Source organism: Mchenga conophoros, linkage group LG8 (assembly GCF_057382185.1).
Source record: "Mchenga conophoros isolate Kocher_MC1m ecotype Shallow Benthic linkage group LG8, M_conophoros_male_GT1.1, whole genome shotgun sequence".
In the NCBI taxonomy this organism is placed as follows: Eukaryota; Metazoa; Chordata; class Actinopteri; order Cichliformes; family Cichlidae; genus Mchenga; species Mchenga conophoros.
The window spans coordinates 9,286,549-9,307,702 of NC_140533.1; the positions used below are offsets into that span (position 1 = coordinate 9,286,549).

Here is a 21,154-nt window from a genome sequence, read left to right on the forward strand (position 1 = left end):
TCTGAAGGCTGAGGGAGTGGAGCCAGCAGGTGATGGAGAAGGTCATGATGCTTTCCAGGAAGGCATAGTAGAAAGTCATCATGATGGGTTTGCTGACTCCAAAGGAGTAGAGTTTCCTAAGGAGGTGTAGCCGTTGGTGGCACCTCCTGAGAATCTCCTCGGTGTTGACAGAGAATTTCAGGAGGTTGTCAAAGATGGTTCCCAGGTATCTGTACTCCTCAACTACCTCCACTGGCTTCCCGTGGATGGTGGTGGTGACTGAAGCAGCCAGATCTCTCTGCTTACTGGAGAAGGTCACCACCATCTCCTTGGTTTTGCTCACGTTCAGTTCAAGTTTGGAGCTGTCACACCACTCTACAAACTCCTGAAGAGCGGGTCCGTGGTGTTGTGAGGGGTCTGACAGCAGTGACAGGGGAACTGTGTCGTCAGCATATTGAACCAGGTGACAGTTGGGCTGTGTGGATCTGCAGTCATCAGTGTAGAGGATGAAGAGGAGGGGGGAGAGCACACAGCCCTGGGAGGAGCCAGTGGAGGTGGAACGGAGACTTGTTGACCTGAACTTTCTGAGTCCTGTTGGTCAAAAAGTCCAATATTCACAGGATTAGCTGATCATCCAGGTGAAATCAGGAGGAAAGTTTAGTGGCCAGGATATGAGGCTGCAGAGTGTTGAATGCTGATGAGAAATCAGCAAACAGAAGTCTGGTGGAGGAGTCAGGGAGCTCCAGATGTTTGTGGATGGAGTCTAAGATTAAGATTTTTGCATCATCAACACCTCTGCGTGCACGGTAAGCAAACTGGAGAGGGTCCATCAGGGGGTCAGTTACTCTTACGATGTGCTGTTTTATGATCTTCTCCATGGCCTTCATCACCAGGGAGGTGAGGGCCACAGGACGAAGATCATTCAGAGACTTTGGGTTGTTTCTTTTGGGGATGGCGATGACTGGAGTGTTTCCACAGCTGGGGGGGACGGTGTGACTGTCAATTGAGTGTTGAAATAGAGTCCAGAACACACGTCCTAGTTGCCCTGCACAGTGCCTCAGAACTCGACTGCTGATGTTGTCAGGGCTGGGTGAGATCCTCTCCCTGGCCCTCCTGAGGGCTCTCACCACGTCCTCAGTCCTGAAGGTGAGCACAGAGCTGACAGGTTTGAGTGAGGATCTGGACTCCTCAAGCTGGGTGATATTGTCCGTCTCAAACCTGGTGTAGAAAGCGTTGAGGTCGTCGGGGAGGGAGGAGGGGTTGCTGCCCTCCACCTGGATGGTTCTGGGTTTGGTGACCACAGTATTCACAGAGGCCATGGTTTTGAGGCCCTGCCAGGCTGAGTGGAGGTCCCCTGTGGTAGATGGCGAAATACAACAATGAAAAGAGCATTAAAGTATTAAAAGAAGCATCAAAGAAGCCACCCTTTGCTTTGTTGACAGCGCTGCAAACCCTTGGCCTTCTTTTAATGAGCTTCATGATGTAGTCACCTGAAATGGTTTTCACTTCACAGGTGTGCCTTGTCAGGGTTCATTTGTGGAATTTCCTGCTCCTTTGTCAGCCTTTGTCTATGAGCCAGAGAGGTGCAGGTCCATGACACCATGTAAAACTAATTTGAATTTCTAATTTATTTTCCGATATATTTTGAAAATTTACAATTTGAGCATATTTGTTTTGTCTCTCATAAAATGAACCTGACACAGTCAGATTTAAATACCCCAGCGGCATTACCAGAAGAAGGCGATTTGTCCTATCTGAATCCATTCAGGCTACTACCGTATAAGGTGCACCGGATTATAGAGCAGTATGATAAGTCAAACTTTACTCAACTCATTCTTCTTGCTTCCTCCACTTCCGTACCATTAATGTTGAATTCTCTCGCAGCTGCTCTATTCCCATGTTGTTGCAGTATATTAATGACTAACCTCGTATTGTGGATGGATTATCTCAGTTGTTCTCCTGACTGACGTTTGGTCCGTTTACAGCATCCTGCCATGCGACTGCATTTGTCCCTAACCGGCCCTCCCATTAACATTTATTGAGTGGAAAAAAAGTTAGCATTCATCCAGGTTCCAAGTATTGCTTCAACATGCAACAAGAAGAAATGAGAGTTGCGAACATGAACTCAGTAATGAGTAGCTCCACCGTTATTGTTGATCACTTCAAAAATTTGTTGCGGCGTTCTTAATGCCATTGTTTCTATGAGGTGAACGATGTCAGGTGGGAGTTCCTGGCAGTGAACCCCATAAGGCTGCTGGTCAGACAGAGTACCTGGCAAGGTGCTAAGAGTGAGTGCACACCAGCTCACCCTCAACTTCACCAGAATCTTCAACCTCTCACTACATCAGGCAGCCATCCCATCCGGTCTACAATCAGCTACAATCATCCCAGTGCTGAAGAAGTCTCCCATCACTAGCATGAATGAATATCCCCCAGACCTCGACCCCTACCAGTTTGCATATCGTGCGAACAGATACACAGAAGACACCATCGCCATAGCTCTCCACTCTGTGCTGCGCCTCCTGGAGTAGTGGCCAAGTTACATCAGAATACTTTTTGTGGATTACAGCTCAGCTTTCAATATAATCATCCCGGATATCCTCATCACCAAACTGGCCACTCTTGTCCTCCCCCTCTCACATGTGCCTGGATAAAGGACTTTCTCAGTCACCGCCTCTTGCCTATTTGGTGCATAACGAATGAAACATGCAGCAATGTGTCATCTTAAGTTCTCCTATTAAAGTGCCAGACAAAGAATGACCTTATATGGTCGTGCAGTTCTACGGCGAAACACGGGTTCAGTCCTGCAGCATCAGAAACATCATACTCACTTATTAGCTTTGTGCTATGAACTCACAGTGTAGGCTGTCAGGTTCACGCACACACAGACACAAATATGTATGCAAATGCAGACTGACTAAGGAGATAAGACAGGAAAGACTGACAGCTGATGCCTGAGTATTTGTGCAAAAGTGAGAGACGATATGAGAATAAATTGCACATGAGAAGTAAACATCACAATGAAGCAGCATCTTCTACAGAGTGGAAGTAATACTATTTCATTTTCTGTATGTTCAGTATGTTTGTCTAAGGATGTGTGCATTTAGGAGTGCACACACTCAGTGCAGTACCTACTGCCCTCACAAGGTGATGTTGATTTTTAATTCCCCTTTTCAGCTCCCTGGAGTTTAAAATCTTTCTAATATAATGTGGACAAATGAGACGTGAACAAATGACATACACACACACACACAGTATCCTCAGCTCCAGCATGTGCTCATGACCATATGAATGTAGATAAAGCAATGCCTGAATTAACATATGTAATTCGTATTCATGTAAAGGCCCTCGCGTGAGAGTTTATCTAGCTGAGCTCATTAGAATTGTAAAGCTGTAGCTGTGCTGTTTTACCAAACAGTGATGCGAGCCTTCCGATGCGAAGTTGTTCTGGATTATTTTATAAACACTTTCAGATTTTTTTTATATCCCATGAATGAACAGTTTTTTACACTTTCATAATTTAAGAGCTTCAGGTCAATCATATTATTTTAATTGTGATTTATTTCATTTTTGTTTATGTTATTCTTATATGTGCAATACTATCATTCAGTGTATGTACTGTAAAAATATGTCAATGTATCATTCAGGACTTTCACACAAGCCCTGGTGTGGTTGCATGCACTCTATTAGCCAAGATCAATAAGCTTATGTTTGTGATCAATCACCTTCCTGTTTTAAGTTTTTAGTCAGTCTGTTCGCACTAAAGGAGGTGACCTTATAATTGCCTGACCCAAACCCCTTGGAAGTTGAGAATTAGATCTGACTTTTACAACCCAAATCCAAAAAAATTTGAACTTTGTGTAAAATTAAATGTTTTAAAAATCCAGCAATTTGAAAGTCGCACACACCTATATTTTATTCATAATAGAACACATAAAACATAGCAAATTGTTAAACTGTTAATTGCTAATAATACACATCTCAAAAATGTTGGGACCGGTATAACAAAAGTGGTGCAAAATAGAAACAACTTGAGGAAAATTTTGCAACTAATTGCAACTTAGAGAGGCAGAGTTTGACCACTCTCTCGAAGCTGAGGAACAATTTCAAAATGAATGTCCCTCAACATGAAGTTGAGAAGACTTTGAATATATCATCATTTACAGTACATAAATATCATCAAAATAATCTTAAAAACCGTGAGAAATCTCTGTGTGGAAGGGATATATCTGATAATAAATATTAGATATCTGTGATCTTCAAGGCCTTAGGCAGCACTGCATTATAAACAGGTATGATTCTGCCGTGGAAATCTGTGCATGGGTTCAGGAACATTTTCAGAGGACGTGTCTCTGAACACAGTTCACTGTGCCACCCAATGCCGGTTAAAGCTAATAAAGAAAACCGATATGTGACCATGATCCAAAAACAATTGTATTTTTTTTGGAAAGATGGACTGAGACAGAGTGAGAAACTGTTCTTTTGTCAGACAAAGGAAATTTGAAATTGTTCTTCAAGGTAGGCCTTGCATATTTCAGCAACATATTGCTAAATTGCATACTAGATCTATTACAACAGCATGGCTCATAGTGGAAGCGTTTGGGTGCTCAAGTGGCCTGCCTGGAGTTCAGACCTTTCACTGTTGAAAACATTTGGCACATCAAAAAGCCAGGATATCTGAGCAGCTGGAATGCTATATCTCTATATAACTATATATATGTAATGCATATACATTTCTATGATAAAACATTAGCGAAACTAATGTTTGCTTTAGCTCCACAACAGCTAAACCCTGTAAAGGTTACCTAACCTTTAAAAACATCTTGAAAATGGACTCTCAGATATTATGTATGGAATACTGCTGTGCTGTTTATGGAGCCACACTGTAGAAAAAGCCAACTTGTCACAGACCTTTACAAAATCTTAATGTATAACAGCGCATGAAATAAAATTTGATGGCTTGAAAAATCAATGATTGTGGCACAATTCTGGCTAACTCTCTGAATAACCTTTACTCTTAAGGCTGTGTTGATGCACACACATTTAGATTCAGTTGTTTTACTCAAACATCAAGATGCACAATCATTTCTCATGCAATTAAAGCTGGAAAGCTAGAAACAAGTACTGGTCACAGAGACACACACACACACACACACGGACTGACCTATCGCCTGAAACAGAAGACAACAGAAGCACTCTGAGGCTTTGATATGTGCAGACAGACGAGATCGACACAATCAGGGTTGTGGCGACATTGGGGTAGCGGGCAACTCACAGTAGTACTGGCAGTAGTACTCTTTTCAAAGTGCATTCACTGCATATTACAGTTTTTGCCCACTGCTTGAACACATTTTGCAAAACTCCGCTCTCTGTGCCAAAACTGTACACACAAGTACACATGACACAACACTGGGAAATATACCATTCACATCTGTGCCAAATTGAAACTCCACTCCCAAAACCTAAACTCTGCTGTCAAAACCTAACATTTCTTTGTCAAAATGTAACTCTGTTGACAAAATGACACATACTTGCATCATATGCAAACACTTACAGATCAGGGGGAACACACTAGTCTTCTTTACATAAAACACTGCAGTCCTTGATTTCCATTGTTTATTCAGAAGGCACATTTACAGGAGACACATTTCCAAACAACCAAAAACGCAAATAGACCTACTCAATACTGTACATTGCAGTACCATGAATTCAGATAAAGCAAAAAAAAAACAACAACAACACAATAATACTGCAATAGAAAAAACACTATACTGTAAACACAAAAAACCATGACAATTGTGCATAAGTGGGCTCATGGATCCCGCCGTCTGTTGGGGTCTGGCCACAGGACCTCATCAACATCGCAAGCAATGTCCTCTCCCGCTAGGCACCGGGGAAAATATCCTCTTGCATGTCGAAACCATCTATGGATTGCTGTCACCTGAATGTCGCCGCAGGCCTGTTCCATTGCCTGCAGAAGAGGCATGCGGGCATGTGGTTGGCGGTCATATACTCGCCATCTCCAAGCCGAAAAAAATTCCTCTATAGGGTTTAAAAATGGTGAGTAAGGGGGCAAGTATACCACTTCAAATTGATTGTGGTTGGAGAACCAGGCCTGGACCAGAGCAGCCCGATGGAAACTGACATTATCCCATATCACCACAAACCTGGGCTGATCTGGTCTGTTCTGTACAACTATATCATGGAGAGCATCTAGAAATGTGAGTATGTGTTGGCTATTGTATGGACCTAGTATTGCATGATGGTGCAGAAGCCCTCGAAGGCATATGGCGGCACATAATGTGATGTTTCCCCCGCGCTGCCCTGGGACGTGCACAATTGCCCTTTGGCCAATTACATTACGACCCCGTCGTCTTGTTTTGCTCAGGTCGAATCCAGCTTCATCAATGAAAATGTATTCATGAGGCTGTGCAGCTCCATCCATGGCCAAGATTCTCTGAAAAAAAGGGGAACATATCACTGTACTACAGTGCTACACATACAGCACCCTCACCCCATCACACAGGTACCTGTGTAGCTCTCAGAATAGATCCATGTGGTACTGATAAGGTACATATTCAGCTGCTACTGGACTTCACCAATACTCTATTGTAAATGTAAGGGACAGTTACACGTACCCGTACATATTCAGCTCGAAGTCCTTTGACCCTGTCACTGTTCCTCTCGAATGGGACTCTGTAGAGCTGCTTCATGGTGATGCTGTGTTTACCCAAGATGCGTCTGATGGTGGTGATGCTCACATGGTTTATGTTGCTGAACACTCGCCTGTCTGCAAGTATTTTCCGTCGTAGCTGGTGGAGACGGATGGCATTGTCTGCCCTCACTAGGTCCACAACGGCAAGTTCCTGCTGTTGTGTGAACAGGCGTTGCCGTCCTCCCCCAGAAGGTCTTCGGGTCATTCTGGAGGAATACAACCACATATTGTCATCGGTTTGCTTATTTTTCTTACAGTACTTTACTGTATGTACTGTGTCATCCACTGTACAACACTGTACTTCAATATAAGGAATCAGCCACTTTGGCTGCAAAAGGAGCATTAGCACCCCGTACACTTGATATGGTAATGTGATATACTGTAGAACAGTGCTATGAAACCATCTGAGTAGAGCAGAAGGTATGGAGGTGCAGACATACCTGTTTTCTAGTCGGAATGTTCGTATTACAGATGCCACTGTGAAGCGGCTTAGATGTGGGTGGACTCTCTGCCCAGCTTCCCTCATAGTCAGGCCATGGTTGATGACATGGTCCACCAAAGTTGCTCTTATTTCATCAGAAATATGGGTCCGTGCATGGCCTCTTCGGCCTCCTCCTCCTCTTCCTCCTCCTCTACCTCTTCCTCTTCCTCTTCCTCTTGCTCTCCCTCCATCCATGCTTGCAAAGTTCTTGAAATGGCTACGCTGAGGGCTTTTTGTAGTTGGCTAATTGGTGTTCGGTTTTGCAAGTAAGTGCCTTCAGGTGTGTATTTGAGTGGTTGCAATTACCCGATGTGTTTTGTATTTTGGATACATGTGTTTTCCGAATGGCACCCTGAAATTTCATTTTGTGAGCGAAGTGTCTTATGTATGAAATAGAGTGTAGCATGCAGGACCATGTGTGTTGCATAAAGGAGTAGGTGTGTTGCATAATTGGAACTGGGGTGCAAAGCAGCGCTTTTGTTTAAGGTAGGGGTACATGTGTTTGAGGTATGGTAACAAAAGCTTCAAGTTGTGTTACTTTAGTCTAGGCATGGGTTCATGGTGTTCAAGCAACGGGCAAAAACTGTAACGGTGCCTAGAACACATATGCGGCACACACATACTACACATTTACAGCATCTAGCAAAGACAGGCACAATGATGACAATAATTGAAGTAAAAAACACACAATCAGAAATATCAGGGTGGCTAAATATACAGTATGTGTGTGTTTTACAGTGTTGGAAAAGAAATGACACCAACTTCCCCCACAGGAGAATTGTAGAAAAGGGGAGAGGCCAAAGGGTTACCTAATATTTATAGGCTTGCACCAAAGAAGAAGAAGAAGAATGAGGAGGTGCTCTAACTGATAATGAACATAACTACAGGCCTGGAAGTCCTAAAAGTCAGGTATGAAAGGAACAGTTTGGGGTCTAGAACACATTTTGTGTAAGTATAACAATATGTGATTTGTGACTCTACACTTGCCGTGTTGTTGCTTCTTCTCATCTCTTCCCTACATGGAGCTTCAGCACCAGTTCATTCATTTTTTTCTGTCCAAGTGATAAAAACTGACATCAAACAGTAAAGACAACACTAAAAAATGTGATCCAGAGAATGTTTGCCTTCAAAGTGGTGGATTTACAGTCAGTGTACAAACTACAGACAGCTATAGTAGTGATCAAAGCTATTGAAAGGAGGGTACTGGTGCAGCACTGTATACGTCTGTGTGACTGATTTCTCCTAGCGACTGCCTGAGATCTCAAACAAGCATTTTCCACACATTTTTCTATAGTGACTGGTGATTATCAATCGGTCTCTAGGTGTATGTTATTGGGGTATAGAATATTGTATAGTAGTATGGATGTGAATTAAGAGTAACACTTGTCAGTAGAGGCACATAGAGCTAAAATACAAATATTCATAGATTCTGGGAAGTCATCACATTAAATATTCAATACATCTGGGCAATGTTGCTGCATTAAATGAGAGACCTGCAGCCACTCTGCACATCTCTAAATGAACTTTAATTAAACAAGATTATTTAGTATTCAACAACAGCCCTTCTGTGTTTTAACTGTATGACACACACACACACGAGCACACACACACACACACACACACACACACACACACACTTTTATATTTCCATTCACTGCTTAACAAAAGCTAAGAGAGTTCTCATTTTGACCTCAATTTTCCTAAAAGGTTTTACGATAGTAGAAACACCAACTGGGATGCGAGCTGCTTTTGCACTTTTGCACTCAGGATGAAAATGCAGTTGGCACGTATAAGCTATAAACATCTGCAAAGTAGTGATTTTCTGTAACTATATATACATCACTCAGAGAGACATCTGAGCTGTGTTATCGGTGCATGTGTGAGTTCAGGGTGGTTATGGCCTTTGGGAAACTGTTTTTGAGTCTGTGGGTTTTGTGCTGATGCACCTGTAGCGCTTCCCTGAGGGAAGCAGGCTGAACATGTTGAAACCAGGGTGGGAACTGTCCTTGATGATGTTTGCTGCTCTGCTGAGGCAGCGGGAGGAATAAATGTCTATCAGGGAGGGGAGAGGGCAGCCGATGATCTTTTGTGCTGTCTTGACTACACTCTGAAGCCTCGCTCTATCCGCCTTAGTGCAGCTGCCGTACCATACCGTGACGCAATAAGTTAGCAGGCTCTCAATGGACGAGCGGTAGAAGGTTAGGAGCAGGTTGGAGTTCCTGAGGACTCTCTGCCTCGTCTCCCTTTGAGATAAGTCCCACTACCGCAGTGTCATCAGCAAACTTGATGATGATATTGTTGTTGTGGGTCGAACTGCAGTCGTGGGTGTAGAGAGAATACAGGAGGGAGCTCAGCACACAGCCCTGTGGGGAGCCGGTGCTCAGTGTGCGAGTGGAGGAGAGATGAGGACCGAGTCTTACAGTCAGGTGCAGGTTTGTGAGAAAGTCCTTTATCCAGGCACATTTGGTTTGGGAAAACCCGAATGGTTTTGTCCACAGTCACATTTCCAATACAGAACTTGATATAGTCCAGTACTGATCCTGTGAAAGTTTCTGGTCCTGGTGTTCAAATATGTCCCAGTCTGTCTGTGTGAAGCAGTTCTGTAGTTTGGAGAGAGCATTTTCAGGCCAGGTTATTGTTTTGATCACTCTTTAAGATCAAAACAATAATGAATAACAATCCAAAAACACAAAACACTGGGTCAAAGACCCAGAATCACGACACTACTGCCTTGTCAAAATTCACTATTTAGTGTAAAAGCGTGCCAGGATTATGCAGAAAGATTAAGGCGGCGCTAGTTCGTCACCTGGGCCCTGTTTCAGGAAGCCGGTTTAGTGGAAAAACTGAGTAAGTATACCCTGAGTTAACGAAAACTCCAGGTTTTCGGTTTCACAAAGCGAGTTCAGATGAAGCCTCAGTGAGTCACTATGACGACACACTCCGTGAAGCTAACCTGCCCCCTAGCAGGTTTACTACAACTAACCCTGACTGTCTCCGCCCCTTTGTCGGAAACCTGACAGTTGGAAGTGTCAGACATGGCGTGCCCCTTCCTTGAAGAGCCAGTAGATCGTGAAGCACAAATTCTCCGCAGAGCTCTCCGCTGGGAGAGAGTGATCAGAGCGCGTTTGGACATTTTATCATTTCCTGATGATTTTCTGTGCGAACGTTACCGTTTCTCAGCACAATCTCTAAGTTATTTGGATAACATCCTCAGGCCATATATTACGCATGTGACACATCGCGGACATGCTCTCAGTTCATTACATATTATTTGTATTGCACTTCGGTTTTTTGCAAACGGGAGCTTTCTGTATAATATTGGTGACGCTGAGCACGTTTCCAAGGCTACCGTCTGTCGGGCAGTCAGGAATGTTACAGTTGCACTGAAACGTCTCCTGTACACGTTTGTGGTGTTCCCCGGTCATAGACCCACAAGATTTATCAAAGAGGGATGCCACAAAATTGCAGGTATCAGGATGAACGAAACTTAATTCATGATGTGGTGATACTTGGACTACTACTTAAATTTTACATTTATTCTCACGGTTCCCAGGCGTGATTGGCTGTATAGATGGCACTCACATTCCAATCATTGCTCCTTCAGTAAATGAAGGAGACTATGTGAACAGGAAGTCTTTCCACAGCATCAATGTACAGGTACATAGTTCCCTGTAGCATTTCAAACTAACAAATTATTTCATTATAGTAATGGATGCTAATTTGTGTTCTCTGCACTGTGAAGATCATATGTGATGCTGCCAACATTATCACAAATGTGGAAGCCAAGTGGCCAGGCTCTGTCCATGACTCACAAATATTCCGTGAATGTACACTGAGCACAAAATTTGGACATGGTGAGTTGAGAATACTGTAAAATATATAAAGACCAATTGCTTCAGGGACATTTGAACTGAAGTGTATCCTTCTGTCTTAGGAGAGTTCACTGGCTACTTGCTTGGTGATAGGGGGTATCCATGTTTACCCTATTTGCTTACCCCTTACCCTGACCCGGGCCCACAGCAGCGATATAATCTGGCTAATTGCAGGACAAGAGCCAGAGTTGAAATGACTATCGGAATGCTTAAGGCCCGGTTCCAGTGCCTGCAAAGACTCAGGGTCACCCCAGAAAGGGCATGTGACATTATTGTGGCATGTGTGATTCTTCACAACATTGCCACAATTAGAGGAGAACACTGTCCTTCTGAACCAAACATCAGCAGTGATCCAAACCATGAACATCCTGACCCTCCCACGGACATACAAGATGGAAGCGCAGTAAGAGACACCATATGTCACAATCATTTCTTTTGACCCATCACCTCAACATGTTGAAAGAAGAATAAACAGATTTTTTGTTCAACTGGCTTTATTGGTCGCCTGTATTTCCTGTACACAAAGTATTAAAAGATGTAAACCTCATAAAGTGTCTCTGTTGCTTCCTCCTCTGTAACAGCTGTCAATGTTTCTTCATTATTTTCCTGTAGTAAAGAAATAGACAACATTGCTGTTCTACTGTAAACTCATATAATCTGTGGAGTATTACTCACAACTGCATGTTGGTCTGGCTCAACAGGAGGCTGCACCAGATGCAGTACACCATCACCATCAACTGATAGAATATGAGGTTTATACAGGTCACTTATAACTTACAAGGGACCAAATGGCAATTAACAAACATACCAATCACCTTACACTTCATTGTCATTATGCTCTCAAAGACAACCAAGACTGAGGCAAGGCAAAATCAGTCGGAAAATAACTTCACTACAAAATAATCCATTATGGTAAAGAGTTTATCAAATGAATGAGTAGCACTGCAAAGGTGACTGTGAAGAAAGGATGTATGCACATCATGTATTATTTTGGATTTACCCCTTATGTAGGCACTTGTGTCTTGCGGGGTTATTGACTCAGAGGATGTCCCCGCAGAGATGCCTTCGGCCACAGGGCGCCCACTGTTTTGGCTGAGGGCCAACTGCTCAGCCTCTGTGAGTGGTGGTGGTGGAGGACCCCCACCTGTTTTTCGGGCCTCCGCTTTTTTTCTGTTGGCTATAACGGGTCACATTTGAGCATACAGAGTAAGCAAATATGTACTTGTAATGTGCTCAGATAATTTCAATAAGTGCTTACAGAAAGAAAATTAATGTAGCCTCTAACTGCAATTGATTTACATGGGACAAACAGACCAAGCACTATGGCTCATAATACAATTACACCTTACCTGTTTGGACTATATTTTTATATTTCATTTTTACTTGCTGCCAGGAACGTTTGGGGCCTGTTGGGTTGCACCTGCGCTCACATCACGTCACAAAATAAAATGTATAAAATAACAAATAAAATAACATATGATAAAATAACGTGTTAAATGGGTGGAAATCCCTCGATCAATGTTTAAATTAACACTCACGCATTGACTCTGTCGGCTATGTTTTGCCATGCATGCTCCCTTTCTTTTGCAGCTGTGGCTGTGTTACTTTTTTCCGCGGAATTTGCATGTTATCGGCATATGCTGCCATCAGAATTTCGGCCTCAAGCGCTGTGAAATACATTGACCGCGCCTTCTTTCCCTCCGTCTCCATGGTGACTCGCTTAATCTGTGCTCCGCTTATCAGGGCTTTATGTATCCTCGTCCGCGCGCTTCACTTGGGGTTAAAGCAACTCCGCGTTGACTGAACTAATTGTTATCAGCCTTTCTGAAACCGAATATTCCGAGTTGGACAGTTCGGGGTTACTCAACCCTGCGTATCGTTTTTCACTCTGAGTTTTCTAAACCGGCTTCCTGAAACAGGGCCCTGGGTGTATAGTCTGGTATTTTAAGAGTCACCCAGCTTTAACATCACATAGTGATTGATAGTCATCCACAAAGTCTGATGTTATTTTTTGATTACTCGTGTTGGGAATGTCTGTCATGAAGCAGCTGTGTGCACGCAGGAAAAGGAACCAAAAGCAGACTTCACGGAGTCGGAAATGTAAACTCAAAAACATGTTTATTGTTGGCAGGGAAAACTACAACAAACTACACTGGGAAAATATGAACTAAACACACAGAGAGGCACACAAAGAAACACACAGCCATGGAAGAGGGACAACAAGTAGGGGACAATAGAGGACTAAAATACATGACGGAGTAATCAGGAAACTGGAGACAGAAGGGAAACACAGCTGGTACTAATGACACAAACGAGACGGGGAACAGGGGCTGAACATAGGGCAGAACTGTCAAAATAAAACAGGAAGCAAGAGACAATTAACAAAGATGCACACTAGACACAAAGACGTGGAAACATGACAGACCTAAGAAAGCTGGATCAAAGTAACCCAGAACCATGAAAATGATATTCTGAGGATGATGCAAATTTGCAAACAGAGAAATAAAGAAATAATGCCAAATACAACACATTTGATAAGATCTCTTTATCATCAGTGTGAACATGAACAAACTGAACAGTAAATATAGCAAAAAATGATTTAAATTAAAACTCATATATGCAAATTATTATTTAGTTCCTTTGAAAAAATTGTCACATGGTTCAATAAAGACTCCAGTTTAAAAAATGAAAATGAAAATCTGACAATTATTTCATGGTTTGGGCTTTATGGGGTTAATTTATTGCATTTTTATGACATAATAAAGGGATGAGAGAGTTTAACACAGTTCCAGTGCAGAGCATGAAACTGATGATGTTGCAGAGAGTTTATAGCCACTGCCAGTTTCCAACACTTGTCCCTGGTTGGGCTTTTACATCCCCAGCACACAAATTAAACTTTACAGTATTCAAAGGTTTTCTTTTCCATCCTGGTTCTCTTTTAAAGCTTCTTGCTTTAAAAGTTTGCTGTTCCCAGCTCGATGACCTGCAAATCACTGTCCCATCAGCGCTATAGTCCTATTCTCACATAACAGGCATCTGAGTTTGTCAGCATCATGAGTCTGAAAATGATGAAGAAATGGACTTCATCCAGAAAAGAAAGTCCTTAATTTCATTTGCTTTCTAATCCTCCCCCCTCTCAGTCCTGCATCCTGTACCTGTCACCTCTCTGCTCCCTTCATCCTGTTCTCAAAACTCTCACCTCTACACCCCCCACCCAACTCCTTACTCTAAAACCTTCTCTCGCTTCCTTTTCTCAGTGTTTCGCCTCTCATCTTCCCCGCTCCGCTACTCCACCTCTCCATCCCCTCTTTCTTTCCTTCCTTCCTTTCTCTCTCTTTTTTTTCTTTTCAATCAGCCTCCTCTCCACTGCCCTACATTGACTCTCTTCTTTTCATTCCCTCTGTTACACTTTCTCTCCCCTCTCTCTTTCTCTCTCTCGCACTCTCCCTCTGATATCCAGCACACAATACAGTGAGAATCGGAGGAAAATGAGGGAAGCAGTGAGTCTGGAATGACAGGACATAAAGAAGGGGATTTTTGGGACAGGCGATTAGCGGGAAGCAAAACAAAAAGCCCCTTGTCAATCTGGCTTATAATTCCATTAAAATTTGTAAATGTGGTAGTTTACTTTGAGAAAAGCTCCTATAATTGGCCTCAGTGGAGGCATATGAATATGTGTGTGAGTGCATGTGTGTGTGTGTGTGTGTGTGTGTGTGTGTGTGTTAGTCTTCAGCGGTGTGTGCCAGTCTCGGCTCCCAGTTTCGGTATTTCCTGCGCAGGTTGGTGCTGAAACACAGGAGTAGGCAAAGCTAGAGTTGGACCCTCCTGACTCCTGAATCTGACACAAACAGATGCTTACAAGACACACACGCACACACCTACATGCACACACTCGACACAGAAATCCACAAACAAGTGTGTTACCTAAGCCTGCGGCAGGAGAGGAGGGCGGGGAAGAGACATGACAAGACGGAGAAGGGATAAGGATGGGGAGGCAGGGTGGGTGGACGACGAGGTGGGGCTTCTGTGTGTGTGTGTGTGTGTGTGTGTGTGTGTGTGTGTGTGTGTGTGTGTGGTATGATAGGGGCCAAGATTTCAACATATAGTAAACACACACACACACACACACACACACACACACACACACACAAACATTTGAGTTTTTTTCTTTTTTATATTTTCCCCATCTCTCTCCTTCCAGTCCTTTTCCCCTCTGGGAATGATGGGAAATGCAGCTGGATATAGCGCCCCTCTGCCCCCCCCCCCCCCCCCCCCACACACACACACACACGCTCTCTCCTGTCTCTCCTCTCTCACTGTCTGGCACTGAGTGGAAGTAAACAGAGGCGGAGATCGCATTTGGTTCCTGAACTGTTTCAGGGCTCGGTGCAACCACCACACACACTCTTTTGATTTCTCTCTCACACATATGGACAAATACATACACACACACACACACACACAGCGCAAAGGGGATCTTGGCAGTAGAGGAGCCTAAAAGTCATTGACCGAATTCACATCAGCCGCCTTTGTCTGCACAGCGTTTGAAGAAGAGAAGAAGAGCAAGAGGTGATAGAGAGGACTGTAAAGACGAGTGTAAAGAGGGTCAAAGGAGTGCATCGCTTTGGGTTTGTTTAGGTCGTTCAATTAAATCAACGGCTGAAAATGGAGAACACGTGAGGGGAAAGAGGAGCGAGGGTAAACTTGGGGCAAAAATGCTGCTGGCTAAAGTTTGTGGATATTTCTAGAGGGATTTCATTTTATTGCCCTTGAACTTTGAGGAAGAAACGCACAGGGTCGACAGAGGACTGCGAAGAAGGTGAGAACCCAGTCAATGATTTTCAAGCATGAAATGACTTGCCTATTTAGCTCTTTCAAAACTAAACAAAATTGAACTGTCACTTGCTTTTCTGCATTTTTTTAATATCTTTGAAAAGTAAGTTGAGAAGTCTCCTTAGGCTGATTCTCCCAGCTGATTATCGAATCGAATAGAAACGAATCGAATAGAATAGAATAGCCCTTTATTGTCATTGTACATGTACAACAAAATTGTGAGTGCTCTACACCAACTGTGCTGGAATAAAATATTAAATAGTAAGACAGCATGAGTAAATAACAAACATGAAAAATATTAATAATCACGAGGAACATAGGAGGAAGAAACACAAAAGAAGAACAGGTTGCAAAGTGTTTGGAAGTAGTGTAATGCACTTGGTCTGAGTGGAGTCGGTGTGTGATTAGGACAGGATATTGTATGTTAACGGTGGCAATGGCCCAGGGGAAGATGCTGTTTGTGAGTCTGCAGGTGTGGAACCTGATTGACCTGAGGCGACATCGGGAGTGGCAGCGGGTCAAACAGGTGGTGAGCGGGGTGCAAGAGGTCACCTGTGATGGCCCTGGTTTTACTGAGACAGGATCTGGTGATGGGCTCAAGGGATAGCAGAGGGCAGCCAATGGTTTTTTGGGGGTAGTGTTAATTAGCCTTTGCGTAGCCTTCCTGTTGTTTCCCCTGCATACCAAACACCCAGGGAGTAGGAGAGAGCAGCGAGTGTGTATCACATCGCCTTTTATGACAAAAGTCTCCGATAGTGACCTATTTAAAAATGTACTCTGCCCTGTTTTCATTATTGATTTCATAAATGTGTCAGATCAATAGATAAGTCATGTGTTTTAACAGGAACATGCTTTGAGATACTTCTGGGAATTTTTTTTAGACTGTGGGGATTTTTTGGTTTGCTTTTCTCAGTAAAACTACTTTTACCTTGTTTGATGTCTGTGCTGTTTCTCTGTTGCTAACACTCTTCCACCTGCTTCCCTCCTATTCAAAGCCTGTAGGTGGAACATTGGGTTCTCCAGGAAACATGGCAGCCACCAACCCTTTCTCCTGCCCCTTTTTTCTCTCCTTCCTCTTTTTATTCTTGGTGATCCGGCCAGCCTTCGCCCAGGGTCCATCAGTTACAGCTGTGGGAGTAACTGAGGATTCACCTACCACACTGACTAACCAGACAACTACCAGCTATACAGAGACCACCCAAAACACTCCTCCAGAGACAGGGCTTTCCACTCCCAACAGTGGTGGAGATACAGATGATGAGGATCTCCCTCCTGCTGGTGGGACACGTTGCCAGGGTTACTATGATGTCATGGGTCAGTGGGACCCACCTTTCAACTGTAACGCCGGTGTCTTCCTGTACTGCTGCGGTACCTGCTTCTACCGTTTCTGCTGCCAGTTCCGTCAGCAGCGCTTGGACCAGAACATCTGCTCCAACTATGACACTCCCATCTGGGCAAACACTGGCAAACCAGTTGCCACCATTACTGAGGGACAGGGAGACCTGGACCGGGACCGCACGCAACTTATCGTGTACATCATCTGTGGGGTGGTGGCCATCATGGTACTGGTTGGCATCTTTACTAAACTGGGCCTGGAGAAGAGCCGTGGGGGAAGCGGAGGAGGAGTAGGAGGGGCAGCACAGGCCGACCTCAACTCCAGGTGAAGAAGCGTGTGTGTGTGTGTGTGTGTGTGTGTGTGTGTGTGTGTGTGTGCCCGCGCGCATGTGTGAGAGAGATGCATGGGTTTCCAAATTTCTAGAAAACGCTCATTTATCCCCTAATTAAAACATACGACAAAAGACATGTTTATTCTTTATCGATGGGTCTTTTTTTCTTGTTGTATATGAATGTAGATCGTTTGTTGTATTGGAGTAAGCCCAACCACAGACACAGGAGAGGTACTCCTCTCCTTTGGCACTCTGTGCACACCAGCAGGTTAATAACCAAGCAGTAGTCATGAGGGAAAAGGAGGAGGAAGGTTATTCGTGAGGATTCATTTTTCCAGCTTACAGAGGTTATTGTTAGATTGCTAATAAATGAAGACAATGTTCCCAGCCCTTATACTTTATACCTAAAAGTCACCTCAAAACACAGACACGTGCAAAAACCATTCTGAAATACAAAACAGTTACAGTCAAGGGTTAACAAATGCACATTTTGAATTTGAGACTGGTCTGTGACCCCCTTGTAATTACTGGTCTCCAGGCAAAAACATTGGACTCCCCAATTGCTTTGGTTGCTATCAAATTGTTATGGTCACCTGTACTTTGCATGGAACATGTCTGTCTGCAAACACTAGCCAGGTATTCTTCAAGCAGCATAAAACTGAAAAGTGCAACTAAAACCTGCCTTTAAAGGAAACATTGGGATATATATTAGTATAATACCCCTTTGCCACTGATTTCATCTACAGACAGCCAGAAACTTCTATGAACCCAACCATTGGTTGCATAATGTCCAATATGGTGGACGTGAGTCAAGCAATGTGTGTATCACATGATGCGCAAAATCGCTATACTAGGCTAGGCGCTGCTGAAGAAAGTCCATCAGACCATTTGAAACTGAGTCTGACTTATTTATTAGGAGAGTAATATTAGCTATTTGGCAATTTACTGGTATCAACATTTATCATGTTATGATGAAAAATGAAAATTTAAAAGTAAAGAAATGGAGAAATGCCCTCCAACTACAAACTTGGGTCATCTGTCCACCAGAGGGCACCCCACAACTTCCCCACAAGCATCACAACCAGCTGATCTGAGCAGAGTCAGGCAGAGGGTAAGAGAGTCGAGAAATAGAACAAATGCACTTGATAAGTTTTAAGAAAATGTGTTTATCTTTTTTTTTTAAAGTAACTAAGTACTGTATTTTTAAATCACCAAATATTTTTTCCTCAAACATCCAATAGACAATGAAGCTTTAACCTGAAGTTGAGTTTTATGAGTGCAAATTTGAACAAATTCAGTAAAAACTTGATCTTCTCAGTCCAAACATCAGGCACATTATTGACATGTCTGAAAAGTTATAATGAGTATGGCATGTCCTGGGAAATATCTGCACATGAATGAAGATCACTTGCAAATATTACCAAAGCTCAATGACATAAGCGAACATCAACAAAAGTTCCCAAAGAACATTTTAACATTCGTTAACTCATCAGTTTTGAATCTGAATCTACTTAATGACGCATCTCATTATTTAAGTGATTACATTTTGTGCAGTAAAAGCACTTTTTATTTCTTGGTTTTTGGAGATGCTGATGTATGATCCTACAGAGGTTTACAGGGATGTGTTTAGATTAGAATTGGCACTGAATGGGGCCTTCATGGATGGCACTACTGAAAATGACAGTTCTGCTGAAAGAGAATAGCACAGGAAGACGCTTGCAATTGCACAAATACAATGTCAGTATTATTTGAGAGGTGAAATAGCGTAAACAACATCACAACAACACACAGTGTTAAACTTATCTCGGCTTTGAGGCAACCACCAATGGGAGTGAAGCGAATTGTTGATTGACATAACTGGGGGTTGGTAAACAAACATGAGGGTGGAATGTCAAAAATAGTGACCAGCTGTCAGCTACAAAGTAATGTGCTGTGAGCAAATTGCTTTATATGTGGGTGAGGCTTAATTTTCAGTTTAAAGTCTAAAGTGTCAGCTATGGATGTGAACTAGTTTATCTTCACCTGTGTTAACTAAGCTTTGAGCTAGTGCTTCATCGGTGTACACACCTAAAACTTTACATATTTATTCTTGTTTATTCTCTTGTCTATTCTTAGGGTTCATTTATTTGTTTCTTTTTCAGTTTTTCTTTTATATTTCAGCTCTTTGCGTACTGTTTGCTTTTCTTGTAAGCATGAAACAGAGAAAACCAACTTTCTAGTTTTTGAGGGTTTGTTTTTTGCAGCTAGGCACTTTTAACTTGTGCGTCTGTGTTAGAATGTCTCACGTGTACAAATGTGTCAGGGTTTCAGAAAGAGCACATGAAGTCACATTTTACACTGTGAATCTGATGCTTTTAAACTGAGTTACTGAAACACAACCTTGAGAAGAAAAAAGATTTGTAGTTTGAGTTTTAGCCTTTCTCCTGATACAAATGCAATTGTGCATACACTCCAGCTGCAGTATAGAGTTAAATAAATGGTTCAAAGTTCAGTCTATTCGCCTCAGGAAATCATTACAGCGCAGCATGGGCTCACATCTCTCTGCTTTCATCCTGAACCAACTCTCTAGCTGCCTCTTCTTTCTTTTCTCCATAGAGTTTGTTCTTCTTATCTCTCCAGGCTTATTGTTTTTGATCTCATTTTCTTGCTTGAAAATCTGTTTCATCACGCGCTATTTGTCCCTCTCATCCTGAATTTCTTCACCACAAATCACTTTGTTTTGGTTCGTAAGAGTCCTCTCCTTCAGCCTTCTTCCACGTCTCCTTTGTTCCTTCTTTACCAGGTCAAATGTCCTTCTATCAACCTCTCTTGCTTTTTATCCCCCCTTTCACTCACAAGGATAAGAAGTGAAACCAGCAGCTACTTTCAGTCACTCTGATCTTCATGCATTCCTCCCTCCTTTTCCATTTCACTTTGCAAACATCCCATCTCTCCCACATCATTTTTCTCACTTGAATTTTAATTGAGAAGCTAAACATGAGGACAGCTGCACTGGTGCCACCAAAACCTCCATTGACCATCAGTTGTCTTTGAGTGTCTCCCATTAACTCAAACTGCAAAACTCATTCTGCAGATACCAAACCACTAGGATTAACATTTTCTGCAGGGTAGCACCTAAGCTGAAATAGAAACACTGTGGCGGCATAAACATCCTCCCTCCGTGAGCCCATCTTGACAGATTACTGCTCCCCTTTGAGATTAAACAAATTTCACTGAGATTACAGCTTTACCATTTTTGGGTTGCTCTGCCTGCTTGCTTGTTTAGTTATTAGCCTGCTGACATAAATCCCTGCTATAAAAGTGTACGTGCAATCCAGGACTTCATATACAGCACACACACTTCATGAGGTGAGATGCACAAATTCTGCATGCGCTTTAGAGACGGATGTTAGAGCGGCCAAGCACAAAGCAAGACTTTTGCAATCTGCACGTGTGCTGTTGCAGCTCTCAAACTCGTGCTGTGCACCTGCTTCCCACCACAGGTTTCTCTTTCTCTTAACATCCTGCAAGCAGAGGGTGATTAGCGGGCTAAAATCCTAACAGTTTTCCCAAATCAGCTTTGAAAGTTAAAATCCAGAGTGATCCTCCTCGCAGACCTCCTTCCCCT

General features: G+C 43.0%; 2 protein-coding genes and 1 pseudogene across 2 annotated transcripts in view; 1 reads left to right on the top strand and 2 right to left on the bottom strand.

Moving 5' to 3' along the window:
- Window positions 1–354: 354 nt before the first annotated feature.
- On the bottom strand, window positions 355–1,707 carry LOC146568092 (uncharacterized; annotated as a pseudogene).
- A 3,622-nt stretch (window positions 1,708–5,329) lies between these two features.
- Window positions 5,330–7,070, bottom strand: LOC146568093 (uncharacterized). The gene is made up of 2 exons (XM_085283348.1): window positions 6,618–7,070; window positions 5,330–6,436 (listed from the first exon to the last, which is right to left on the bottom strand). The coding sequence occupies exons 1-2, from the start codon at window positions 7,035–7,037 to the stop codon at window positions 5,792–5,794; spliced, it is 1,065 nt and encodes a 354-aa protein (XP_085139474.1). The 5' UTR covers window positions 7,038–7,070; the 3' UTR covers window positions 5,330–5,791.
- Window positions 7,071–15,423: 8,353 nt separating this feature from the next.
- The window catches only part of shisa8b (shisa family member 8b), a 39,836-nt gene continuing 34,105 nt past the window's right edge, over window positions 15,424–21,154 (top strand). The window contains exons 1-2 of the mRNA XM_085283894.1: window positions 15,424–15,866; window positions 16,876–17,540. Coding sequence (XP_085140020.1) covers window positions 16,909–17,540 — 632 coding nt within the window. The 5' untranslated portion in view covers window positions 15,424–15,866; window positions 16,876–16,908. The remainder of the gene's footprint in view (window positions 15,867–16,875; window positions 17,541–21,154) is intronic.

Coding starts and splice junctions, on each gene's coding strand:
- LOC146568093 (XM_085283348.1), bottom strand. CDS start 7,037: ATGCTCCTTTTGCAGCCAAAGTGGCTGATTCCTTATATTGAAGTACAG. Junction 6,437..6,617: donor TTCGAGCTGAATATGTACGG/GTACGTGTAACT, acceptor CCTTTTTTTCAG/AGAATCTTGGCCATGGATGG.